This window comes from Puntigrus tetrazona, chromosome 9, assembly GCF_018831695.1.
Source record: "Puntigrus tetrazona isolate hp1 chromosome 9, ASM1883169v1, whole genome shotgun sequence".
Classification (NCBI taxonomy): Eukaryota; Metazoa; Chordata; class Actinopteri; order Cypriniformes; family Cyprinidae; genus Puntigrus; species Puntigrus tetrazona.
In genome coordinates, this window is record NC_056707.1 from 26,068,038 (window position 1) to 26,081,108 (window position 13,071).

General features: G+C 36.6%; 1 protein-coding gene across 1 annotated transcript; it reads right to left on the minus strand.

The window, feature by feature from the left end:
- Positions 1-200: 200 nt before the first annotated feature.
- Positions 201-12,750, minus strand: LOC122351282 (fibroblast activation protein, alpha). The gene is made up of 26 exons (XM_043248248.1): positions 12,329-12,750; positions 12,031-12,115; positions 11,123-11,215; positions 10,929-11,023; positions 10,704-10,778; positions 10,572-10,624; positions 10,044-10,116; positions 9,577-9,697; positions 9,342-9,496; positions 9,084-9,181; positions 8,839-8,968; positions 7,384-7,422; positions 7,188-7,286; positions 6,775-6,845; positions 6,633-6,686; positions 5,446-5,573; positions 5,283-5,333; positions 5,056-5,157; positions 4,897-4,966; positions 3,816-4,010; positions 3,523-3,577; positions 2,599-2,698; positions 2,455-2,513; positions 2,312-2,384; positions 2,112-2,185; positions 201-1,042 (listed from the first exon to the last, which is right to left on the minus strand). The coding sequence occupies exons 1-26, from the start codon at positions 12,329-12,331 to the stop codon at positions 941-943; spliced, it is 2,253 nt and encodes a 750-aa protein (XP_043104183.1). The 5' UTR covers positions 12,332-12,750; the 3' UTR covers positions 201-940.
- Between the last annotated feature and the right edge of the window lie 321 nt (positions 12,751-13,071).

The following is a 13,071-nucleotide window of genomic DNA, read 5'->3' on the forward strand; positions in this document are numbered from 1 at the left end:
GGATAGCTGTTTTCTATTCAGGAACATTAAGAGCTTGTATAATACTTAATTTCATGCTACTTAATAGTCCTGATTATGCTGTTGTGATTGACAGACTGTACATTATTTCATATGATATGTTAATATTTCTTAATTTTTGTTAGACTGATTCATTAATGCGGGTTTTAGGCTATATACCTATAACATCGGTGATGTCAAATTCATTTTATTTTAATGACATTTATCTGTCCTCTTGGGACTGTTAAAAAGAAAAGACAAATTTCCTTTGGAATACAATTCAATAGTTCAACCAGCAGGGGGCACTGTTCATATACTATAAAATATACGGTTATATTCATACACTACCAGACAAATAAGTAAAAATAAAATAGTCAAGACACAGAGATAGAAGTATCAAAATTCAGTCCAATGTGTCCAAACTTATATGTATGATATAAAATGGAAATGTAGACATAGAATTGTTTTGCATACAGAAATATTTTTCAGGATATATAAAGAATGAGTCAAAAGACCAAGGCATTCAAACCATGTTTGAGTTGATCAGTTTTCATACAGACATGCTCAGAACAAACGTTGAAGTCAGTGCATAAACACACCTGCATAGAACTCTATGGATTCCACAATCAATTTTGTAAATGTAACATTATAAAACATGTCGGACGTCTGTGATACAAACTACATTCATATCAGGTCACATTTGTGAATTAATCATTACAGCAATTTGATAAGAAAAAGAACAGCTAGTACAAATTTCACATAAAAAAAAAAAAATATATATATATATATATATATATATATATATATAAAACGTATAATAAATGTCATTGACTCTGTCATAAGAGTTTGTTCCCATCAACAAGTTCTAAAATACCAACTAACATGAACAGTGTTTGTGTCAATGTAAAAGGAACGTGTCTTCGTAATGCATCAATAAGTCCGCTTATTTTTTCTCCGCGAAGCAGTTCTGCAGGAAATGGTTCAAGTGTGTGTAGAGGTGGTAACGCGCTTTACCAGACAGTCCGTGATCCTTATCTGTGTACCACTGAGAAAACATTTAGGCGTTTTAAACCGGGCTTAAAAGGAATAGTTTGCCCAAAAAGGAAAATGCATTCACCCTCGGGGCATCGTCTGAACCGATTTGGAGAAATGTAGCATTACATCATTTGCTCACAAGTGGATCCTCTGCAGTGAATGGGTGCCGTTAAAATAAAGTTTTTAAATTTTAGAGTAAAAACGGTCTCGGTCTACACTACATAACTACATCACACGACCATTTATGCACGTACAACCATAGATAGGTGTGTGTAGATTCCCTATTATTTGAATGGCGGATGCGTCTGCGTGCTCAGAACGATCGAATGGGGAATCTATTAATGCGTATCTATGGATGCAACTACAAGCATGAAGGATACGGTCGTCAAAGATACGCTGAGAGAATGTGGGCAGCTAGCTGTCATTTTCCAAATTCTCAGTTTTGCTCCGTTTACACTGACATGCAACCCCCGGCATTTTCAGACTGAAAGGGGCTCTGCAAGTCTCAGTTTTCGAGGGTTGAAAATGCTGGATTAGTGTAAACCGTAGGTGTAGCCCTAGCAAAATGTATGAGAGTAGAGTAAACGGGGCCTGAGAGTCATAAAAACATCACAATAATCCGCTACATCTTGTCCCAGCTGGGATACAAGTCCATAAATCTGTAATTAAATTGGTTGTCTTTTCACATCAAAATCCAAAGAAGTTTATTTAGAACTGGCATTTTTTAATTTTTTTTTGTAAATGGCGTTTGATCTGTGCATTCAGACGAGCTTATTATAGGCTCAAATTATTGCTGGAAAGAATGGTTTAAATTTAAAAAGTTTAAACGATGGATTTGTTTCTTATAAACACACAGCTTTTCACTTCACATGACATGACTCAATCTGACGGCACCCATTCGCTGCAGTGGAGCCTTTGTGGGCATGCTACATTTCTCCAAACGTACCAACATTTTGAATAGCCAGAGGTGTGTACATTTTAATGTTTGGATGAACCATTACTAAAATAATAAAAGGAAAAAATAAAAGCTTTTAATAATGTTTTTATTCCGACACCTTCAACCATTCATCAATACTTACCATTGCTTCAAAATCAACTTGACTTTCCACCAGGGCTTTGGAAATTTGAGCAGCTTGCTGGAAGTGGACGTTGTCTAGAGTAGTGAAGTCAAAACGGCAGGAAAACATCTTTAAATGCTGCGCAAGTACTTGAGACACTAGGATTAGAGTCAGTTTATCAGATTATGAATGCGATATATCTATAATTTTACATTGCTTACCGTCTGCAGTGCCGTGTACCAGCATGTATTGCACTGATTTGAAATTTTTAGCCCTGTCGGTCACTGTTGAATTCTGCAGACGAGCAAATCAAATATATGAAGCACCGTATTGATAACCGTTCATATTTTAATGCTTAACTTACTTTATAACTTTCAATGTTTTCCTCAGGACGATGCATGTATCTCTCAGTGTACACAGCATCTGTGAAGAACGCAGTGTGTGGGTTAAGTTCGCTAAAGTGGGGTTAATCTATATCATAACTCTGAAAACATTTTGAAATCCATACCATAATAGTCCCACTTAGCAACAGGAGCCACGGCAATTCCACATTTGAACAGTCCGCTTCCAGATCCCAGGACCATGGATGTCACATAACCGCCGTACGACTGTGAGCGAGACAAACGGTTCAGGATTAGTGGGATGTTTTCAGGCCCACCATAGATCTATTAGTGATTATTATTTTACCCTAATTAGAAAAGAGAAGTTCATCAAGAAAAACTTTGAATGATGGTTTTAATGGATGCTTACTTAAAAAAAAAAAAAAAAAAAAAAGTTTGCTTTAAAGAAAGTAAATACTTTGTGTAAAAAAGTTTTTTTTTATGTCTTCAGGTCACTATGGCTGCAATTATTTGATGCAGTAAAAAAAAAGAAAAAAAAAATCAGTAAAAACAGTATTACTGTAAAATATTATTACTTTTAAAATGACTATTTCCTGCCCAAACATATTTTAAAATCTAATTTATTCCTGTGATGAAAGCAAAATTTTCAGCATCATTACTTAGTGTCACGTGATCCTTCAAAATGTATTTTAATATGCTGCTCAATAATAATAATAATGATCATAATAACAATAATAATAATAATAATAACAGTTCTCCTAATTATAATTTTTAAAATCATAGGATTCTTTGAGTAAATAGAAAGTTTAAAAAAAATGCATTTTACTTAAAAAAATATTTTGTAAAAAAAAAAATTTAGACATTTTTAAAACATATTAAAATACAAAAAGTTATTTTCCATTTTATTTTATTTATTTCATTATTTTGTTGCATTAACTGTATCAAATTAATGCAGCTTTGTGAGCATAGAAGACTTCATAGAAGAAATCTAAATTATTCAAAATTTTTGTACAGTTTAAAGTCTTTAAAAAGTTAAAAACTCAACCAAACCAACTTAATAAAACCTGTTTTTCAGAAAGCGCCACACTTACCCAACCCCACATGCCAATTCTGTCTTTGTCAATGAAACCCATTTCAATGAACTTTCTGAAACGAAACACAAATTGACAGGAAACGCAATTATTAAGATATTCCAAAACCAAATGACTGCTTTTGTTTGCCACTCAGCACAAAGATCTCATGACTGCTCTGCTTTCATTCAGCTCCGCTAGCGTCTGACCTCTATCCACCTCTTATTGACGCATGCTTCGCGACAGGCTCGTTCTCTCTTGCGTCTGTGAGTGTTACATCATGCTAGCGTGTGCACATCGTTCCTCCGCCTCACCTCACGGCCGAGATTTGATCTTCCACCTCGTACGTTCCCAGCCGGCCGTAGATGGCGTGCATTATCTCGTCACCCTGGTAACCGCTTCCCCTGCCGTCGAAGCTGGCGATGATCACCTTCTCTGTGCTGCACAGGTACGTGGCCCACTCCAGGTGAAACACATAGTCTGTGTTCTGACTGGCTGGACCACCATATCTGTGGCGGGAGAGTGACACGTTTATCCAAAGCCACTTAGAAGAGTAGAGTCAAAGGGATCAATGAGACAAATATATATAATATATTCATGTCATGAAAGAGATGTTTGTAACAAAGAAGACTATTTTCGGTTTTTTGTAGTTGACAAAAAAAGTCGCTACTTCATCTAAACTGATTTTAAAATGCATTTTGCTAATTATTCAGCTTTAATTGAGAGACTGCAATATATTAGAACTTTTTTTATATATACACATACATATATACACATACGTGTGTGTGTGTGTGTGTGTGTGTGTGTGTGTGTGTGTGTGTGTGTGTATATATATATATATATATATATATATATATATACACACACACACACACGTATACATATAATTTATATATTTAATTTATATATAGTGTATATATTTAATTTATATACACACACACACTCTTTTAATTTTTTAATTTATTATATACAATATCATTCAGACGTTTGGGGTCAGTTTTTAAGAAATTTATATTTTATTTAGTAAGTGTTATTAATTTGACTGCAAAAGTGACAGTTTTGGTACAAAATTGTGTGTGTGTGTATAATTTATTTATTTATTTTTTTATTTTTTTTTGTAAAGTAAATGCTGATCTTTTGAACTTTCTGTTCATCTGGACATTGTGAAAAAAAAATTCTATAATGGTTTCCACAAAAATATAAAGCAGCCCAACTCTTTCTATTGATTTCTGGAGGATTATGTGACACTGAATCACGGGAATAAATAACATTTCAAAATATATTTAATGAATAATTTTCAATTGCAATTTTTCCAAGTAATAGTGTAGTTTTGATCATATAAATGCAGCCTCGGTGAGCAGAAGAGACCACTTTCAAGAAGAAAAAGTAACTCACACTTGAATGAAAAGAGGGTACTTTTTAGAGGAGTCAAAATCCGGTGGAAACATCATCTGATACCAGAGGTCTGGAGAAACATAAACAACATGAAAGGCTTTAGATAAACATGCTACCTTAATCCTGTTTGCCAAGAATACTTAAAAATATTGCACGTACTGTATCCTGCGATCTTCATCGTGGCACGCTTGATGGTTGGCATCAGAATCTCAGTAGTCAGAATATTTTCCAGTTTCTTATTGTCCTCAAGGACCTGAATCTCTAATACAAAAAAAACCCCGGCAACAACTTGTTGGCTAGTAAATGAAATGTGAACTTTACGCACTATTCCTTCATTTACATAGCTGATGTTGTAAAGTGGATCTATTAAACAGATGCTAGCTCACCTTTAGCAGGCCCTCTGTTGTCCATCAGTGTAAACAGCGGAAGTCCTGGTCCTGTAAAATCAGTGTTTATGATTGAGCACACACTCTCCTCTCTTAGTCACCTCAGATCAGCCGAGGCATCGTTCAAGTGTTTGTCACGAGGCGTGAAAGTGTGTTCACTAACCGTAGCAGTCCATACGGAAGAAAGAGGCGCTCAGGCTGAAGTAAGCCGAGTTATACTGACACCTGTCCTGGTACAGCGAGCAGGTCAGGCACTCGGGGGCAGAATGTCCACTCTTGCTTATAGAAATCCTAAGAACGAGAGAAGTATGTTTTTATAAAAAGATTTCACCGTGACAAGTAAGGATGTGAATTCTTTTTGTTTTACTTTGTACTTATTGATTGATTGATTTGTCGTTTGTGCCACAAATATGCAGAAACTATAGAGTAGTCTTTGATTTATTATGTCTGAAAATTGATTGTTGACTGAAAATTAACACGCTTACTCTGACTTATTAAAATATATAAAAGAATAAGGACGCTTATTATATTGTTTTGTGTTTTAAATTAGTAAAAACATTCTTGGTGACAAATTGGGAAAACATGCATAGCATAAAAAAAAAAATTACAATTGGGCGTGAAAGTAATTCATCTTAATGACACTAAATGACATTTTAGTGGGTAAATTTAGTAAATCAAGGAAAAATGTATAATATTTATTTTTGGCTCAGAAAAACAAACCAAAAATTTTTACATATACACATATATATATATATATATATATATATATATATATATATATATATATACACATTTTTTTTTTCTAAGTATTACATGTATTGTTTTTATGGATAAACATGTATACATTAGTGCTGTCATAATGCTGACATAATGTGTGTGTTTGTGTGTGTATGTGTATATATATATATATACACACACAAACACACAGTTTGTTTATTATTATATTTTCCTTTTTTGACGGCAGACAGTTGTTGTATAGACAGGTTGGAAAGGCATGATTGCATGCCATTAAAGTTTTTAATTCTGCTTTTGTCTTCCACTAAAAAAATAACAGCTTAGAGGTTTGAAACAAGATGAGGGTAATATTTAATGCTAAATTATTTCTCTATAGTGACTCAAGTATGTATCAGATATTATATTTTGTCGCTCTGTCCATACATCTACTACATTCCAGAACCACTAACGAATTTGACCCTCATTAAAATCTGTTTCCTGCATTTGTTGAATAATTTCTTCTTGTTTCCCAATGCAGCGTTGCGATACCGTTGCAAAAGAACTTACTATTTAAAAAAATGCCAAATATTTAAAATGCCATCCTAATACAAGCTAATGCAAAAAAGGTCTTTTTACTTGTAAAGGTTTCTCTGTCCAGGTCTTCCCATGTGTTCATTACTCACGTAGTAACTGCGGAAAGAATAGATTTTAGATGCGGAAAGTTTGACAATGAAGGCACATGAGAAGAAACAAGACTGCTCTACTTTTTCATACGCACATGGAATCTTTGGTTACTTTTGAGATGTATATCACTTCCCATTTGCCCGAGGTTATGGGTGTTGCTTTTCCCTACAAAGAAAACAACAGTTGAGAGACCAATAACTTGCTAAGCTTGTACCACATTGTCTCTTTGTGTCTGACTTTTAATGGTTATTAGCCAAAGGATATAACACATTATAGCCTGTAATACAATGATATATCTGAGGTTTGCACGATAGATCGCAACAGTGACCGCCTACTTATCCCATTCATATTATCCTTAGGGATTTCGAAAACTTTTTTAAGTTCAAAGTCGCGCACCAAACCAAAAAGCTCTGAAACTAACCATTGCTGTACGATTTGAAGCTATAGCTTGACTATACAGACACAAAAAGACAAATATATAATACAAAATATCGTTATGTTACTTACGGCTTCTACATAGTGGAGATGTTTATAACCGTTGTCATTGCTTATAACTTTGTAAAAACTCATGTTATTTGCAGCAAAGAAAGGAGCTGCAGGAAAGTACTGTAAGAGGAACGCAGAAAATGAAACGTGAGGTTTCAAAACGGTATCTTTTGCAGCAATTAAGATCATTTAAAGACTGATTACTGCATGTACTCACCCGTCCAACCCATCCAGTTTTGCTCTTTTGATCAAATTTCTGTTACAAAAAAAGAAAATGGTTAAAATCGCACATTTAAACTGATGGAGCTGAAGAACTGCGGTCACATCGGGGAAGTGGTTTTATGTCTGTATATAATACCTAGTGAGCCGACGATGCATGCAAGACGTTTGTGTATGTGGCTTCTGGAGACTTGGTAGATATAGCGCATATGTTGTCTGTTTTACCCGTGGGCTGTTTTATTACACTTCTTTTTGTTCTTTTGTAGGCAAAACTCGACAGTCAAAGGCACATGCGTTTTTCTATTACAGGGTTTGTACGAGGTGCTTGAAGTACTTGAATGTGGCTTTTTGAAATTCAAGCACTGGAAGACCCTTGGAAACAGACATGTTTAAGAAGAGGCACTTGAAAAGTGTTTGAATTATTAACAAAAGACATTGAAACTGGGCTTGACGACACAGACTGTCAATGAAAGACTTGTGGGAGAGATGAGGGAAGTTAGATTGAGGTAGTACTAAGTTTAGCGTATTCGTGTGTTATTAAGGCATGACTCCCTTTTGGGACTTCTTGTCCTCGAACAGATACAAAATGTATTTATTGGATTACAGAGTATCCATACATAAAGGTGTGTAGGCTATTTATGTTGCTATTAATATTGCATTTAAGTGCCATTATTAATGATTTGTGCATTTTAGCAACTTAACATACTTTTTAATTTTATTATATGTTATTATTTAAGCAGTTTTACTGTTTTATTTTCTATACATTTCTATACTTCTAGAAAAATGTCAAAACTTAAAACGTTATGACCAGGGACTGGTTGCATAAACTGTTTAGACTAGTCACCTTAGTTAGCCACCTCATTTTTTTTCCTCTTCGAGACATGTCATAACTTTTTAAATTCAGTTATGAAAAGGTAGAATGTTCTTATTTGTACTGGAAAAGTATGACTGATTACCCTTTGGCAACTGCTAGTTAGTCAAACTAGTTCTTAAGAAACGGTCTTAACACAGTGGCTGTTTATGCAACTTGCCCCAGTCTTAAGGAGAAAAAATTAGGTGACTAACTTTTTAAGACTAGTCTAAACCGGTTATGCCCTCTGGCTCTTCTCCGTCAACTTCTTGACTGACAGACGGTTAAACACTCATTTTGGGTATCAGCAGCTCTTTTACTGGACAAACGGATATTAACGCATTCATGATTATTTGGCTTGGAGACCCGATCTAACGCTACGGAAGTTCAGTGGCTACCAGCAGCTGTCTTAACAAAATTCTTCTTTCTGACCAACAGAAGAAAAAGAAACCCGAACTACTTGGAACAAGTAAATGATGATAAAATAGTCATTTTTGGGCGAACTATCCCTTTTAGGATAAGTGCATTAAGGATCTTATGTGCCAGAGTTTGCAACAATAGAAAGAAACCACTGCCTAAGTCCACGTCATTGTTGGTTCTCACCAGGGTTTCTTTCCATTTAGTGCCATCATAGTCATAGATCTGCAGGAGGACGCTGTCCTGTCGCCGTGGAAGCCACTGAACAGCCAGTCGTTCATCTGTGACCCAGGTGACCGTTCTCAGATAGTGATCGCTGGGAAAAGAGCAATAAAATAACATTACTCCCAACTCGAATGCTGTGAATGCTTACGTTTCAGACGTGAGGTTTTGTGTGAACATGCGAAACCAGAAACATAAGAGGGACACACCCTATGCCGACGGATTTCGGCACCACCACTTCTGTTTGTCTAGACGGATTTTCCACGTCGATCACAAACAGCCTTGCTCTGGGAATAACACAGCCCGCCTTTGAGCAGAGCAACGGTTTAGAAGCAAAACCATAACTTGAGTCAAATAGCAGTCATGCAATATTTGAAACGAATCATTGTATCAAAATTGCAATTTTAAAATTAGAATATTGACATTTTATTGCATGTACTCAATGAAATCATTGGAGGTTTGCTTACTTTTGGGTAGGGGATAAATACTGTGGTGGGATACTGGTCATTTCCATACAACGAGTATTCGATGCTGTGAACTCCAGTGTCGTTGACTTGTAGATAAGCCAGATATTTCCCCTGCGGAGACCACCAGATGGCTTCGTTGGATGCAAAAACTTCCTCTGTCGAGCAAGAGAAGCAGCAGATGGCACATTAGGTATGAATGAACGTCGGCGTGCGTGAATGCATTGTGTGACGTTACCTTCATAAACCCAGTCTGGAACCCCATTGAGAACTTGGTTAACTTTTCCATCGTGAGTAACTTGTACGGCCTCAGCAGTGGCGTTCTTTTTGAGGTAAATATTATAATTCCAGACGTAAGCCTGCGAATGACGCACGGTCGTTAACACAAAATAAGGGCTGATTATCAAAGAAGTCTACGTGATTAAATCTTGCACATTTATAGAACAGAAGAACTGTCCTTTTAAAAATAAAATAAACAAGAAGGCTAATAAAACATAAGCCATGCATGAGTTGAATAACACGAACGACGAATATGTATTGTTAATAAAAAGATGTAAAACTAAGAGTAACAATGAAATGTAAGAAAAAACGAATAACAGACAAGAAAGCTGCAAAAAAAATATGGTCAGAACCGCAATTTTATTCAGAATTTTTTCTGAGCCTTCCAATAATGTAATGTAATAATTGTTATTATTTGTAACTCACCAGTTTATTTCCTACCGGTGCCCACAGCAAGAACTGCGTGACGGCTGGAATCTGAACCTCGGAGAGAAATTTCCTAAATCCAACAGAAAACAATTAAAAGTGAGACTCGCACATGTATTCAAACTGTGAAGTCTTCAATTAAACAAGACGGCAAAGCAGAACGAAACTCAATCAGAGCGGACACCCTCAGAATAAAAGGTACAAAAGCTGTCGCTGTGGTGTATATGTACCAGTTAGGTACTAATACATACATTTTGGGTATTAACGTGTGCCTTTAAGGTACTAATACGCACCAGTTAGAGGTAAATAAAGTACTTTTTTACTACAAAATAGTTTTTTTCTGAGAGTAAACCATTTCTGAGTTTCTGAGTGAGTTTAAGAAATACAAAAAACTTTTTTTTTAGGAATTTCCAGGTTTGGAAATCACAATTTCAGAATGATGTCTGCTTTCCGTGCACATGGGAACCCTGTATTTTTATTGATGCATTACAGCGCGTTATAAATGTATCACAGATGTAATTTACTCACCGAGACTCCATGTTGTACATGTGATAGGAGGCAGTGAAGGAGTGTCGCCATTGCTGTTGATGCATTTCAAACGTGTTAGAAACATCAGCTCGAGACACTACTTCGTTTTTAGTTTTAATGCATTGAAGTTACCTTTGAGTAATTGCTCTCGAAGGCGACAAACTTTTGGTCTGCTGACAATATGTAATCCGTGGCCTCCACTTGGGCCTGGAAATCAGTTTACAGTAAATGAGCGGAGCTTGCACGCATGTTGAGCGTGAATAACAGACGTATGAAATGAGACGATGAAATACAAGAGACTGTCGAGTGAGGAATTATGAAGAATAAGCATGATAAGTCATTCATGAGGCAACTTACAAATGTTGAGTTGCTCAGGTAAATTGAGCTTTCCTTTGTTTCAGCATTGTGCAAGTAAATATGGCCTTCGCTGGTTTTGTGGAGGTATTCTTTGTCTGGTGGAAAACAAGACGGCAGGGAATGTGTGTCAGGGTTATTTAGAGGTCGTCGCGAACCAAAACGGGCAGGATGTGAAGTGCCTTGAGGTGTCATACCTGATATCCAGTGGAGGCTGTATGTTTTATACCTGATGGTATCGTTGTAGAAGTCGCTAAAAGAATAAGTTCTCTTTAATGCAGACTCGTCTCCTGAAGGAAAACGGTTCAGGTTTCAGTCTTCAGCAAATCAGATAAAAATGTGCGTTTTAAAGTTTCCATAGATTTTATTTCATATCATTTATTATTATTATTATTGTTGTTGTTATTATTGTCGCCTAACATTACATATAGCAATCTTAAAATACACTGCAGATAACGACAAGTACAGCAGTTTCTTTGGCGTTCACATGGGGGCGCTATAGAGTGCGAACTCACTTGTTTATTTCACAATATTTTACCACAAAATGTGCTATTAACACGGATATATACTGTATATATACACACGACTATACATCTATAACGACCGTTTTGTTTATTTACCTTCCTCAGACATCGATAGAGCGGCTGTTGCTATGGTTACCTCTTCAGGGCTAACTGATTTCCGGTTAGCATTCTGACCAACTTTTATACTTTTGAGACTGCGATGTTTCGCAATGCTTTTTCGACTTTTTTTTAACTAATATATGTGTGTGTGTGTGTGTTTTAAGTTGTTAAAAAATTATATCGAACCTCATCAACATCAAATTACATAAACAACAAACGATCGTTATTTTTTATTTATTTTTTTGTCATCTCTACATAGTTGCTCTAATAATAATTATATCAATCTTACAATAAATAAATAAATGGATACCGAGGTGAGCTATAGGTTAACTGTCTCTTCCTTAATAATCATTAGTGCCAAGAAATAAAAGTCGAATACAAAGCGTTGCTCACTGCATTCTGAGGTACGGACACTATACATGCGTTTAACTGATTTCTTGTAAATTATTTACAATTTCAGGTGAGAAGAAGAAGACACTCACTGTTTACGTAAATTGCCGTGGGAATAACGATGAGCGTGATGACGACAACCGCCCCGACCAGCGCCACGCACACCTTGTTACAGCCCTGCAGGTGAGGCGAAAAACATCGCGTTTCACAAATCACCTCAGAGATGCGTTAAAACAGCTCTCAGCTGCTCTGGGTACCGCGCGAATCGCGCTCAAACCGTCACACCCAACTTTTTTTTTAATAACCCGACTTTTTCTTTTTTTTTTAGTCCACACCTTGTGTGCAAAACGCACCGATCCTTAGGAAAACAACAACAAGCAGCCTACTGACCATAGTCTTCTGCGCTTCTTAAAGGCGCATCCAATCTCCGCGAGTCCGCAGGCGCGTTCGTGATCCCCAGCTGTCCTCACACGGGTCGTCGGGCGGCTTTGTCTGCGTCGCAGTGTAAGAGTTAGGCGGACAGCTGCGCTTTATTCCGTCCGATTGCAATTTTCCAGGTTAAACACGTACTTCCTCCGATGCATCATTGAGTCTGGAGTGAAGGAAGGGCGGCAAAACTTCCCCAGAAAGAGCATTCCGCGCAACTTTCCACCGGAGTGCGTTTTAAGCATGCGCTTCTTCTCTCCGTGAGCGCCTCTAACTCTGCTCTATTTAAGTCTAGCAGCTGCGGCTCTCAGCACAACCGGTCTGCTTTAACTGCGAGAGATCAAGTTAAGACGGACCTGCTTTCATTTTTCAGTGAACTTGAGTTCATCTACATGGAATGCAAAAAAAGTCCAAAGATTAAGACCAACAGTAAAAATGCTTCAATGCATTGTTTTTAAAATTACAATAATACAAACATATTTGAAAGCTACTTAATCGCAGCGTGATCATGAGATGGCGTGAACTTCAAAGGCTTGCGCAAAACGTGGCGATCAGGTTCTCCAGCGTATTCAAGATGGTTCAGAAAGTGTCTTGGACGTGAAAGAACATCTAACCTTTTGTATAAAGAGTCACATAACCTACTGACTTGAAAAAACAAGAAGAAATGCTCCGTGTAGTGCGCGTGTACGGTTTATAGCACCCACACT

Excerpts from the sequence above, each read along its gene's own strand:
- LOC122351282 (XM_043248248.1), bottom strand. Across the intron at positions 10,625-10,703 it reads TCGAGAGCAATTACTCAAAG|CAATGGCGACACTCCTTCAC; the intron begins GTAACTTCAATG and ends ATGCATCAACAG. Across the intron at positions 3,578-3,815 it reads GATCAAATCTCGGCCGTGAG|AAAGTTCATTGAAATGGGTT; the intron begins GTGAGGCGGAGG and ends GTTTCGTTTCAG.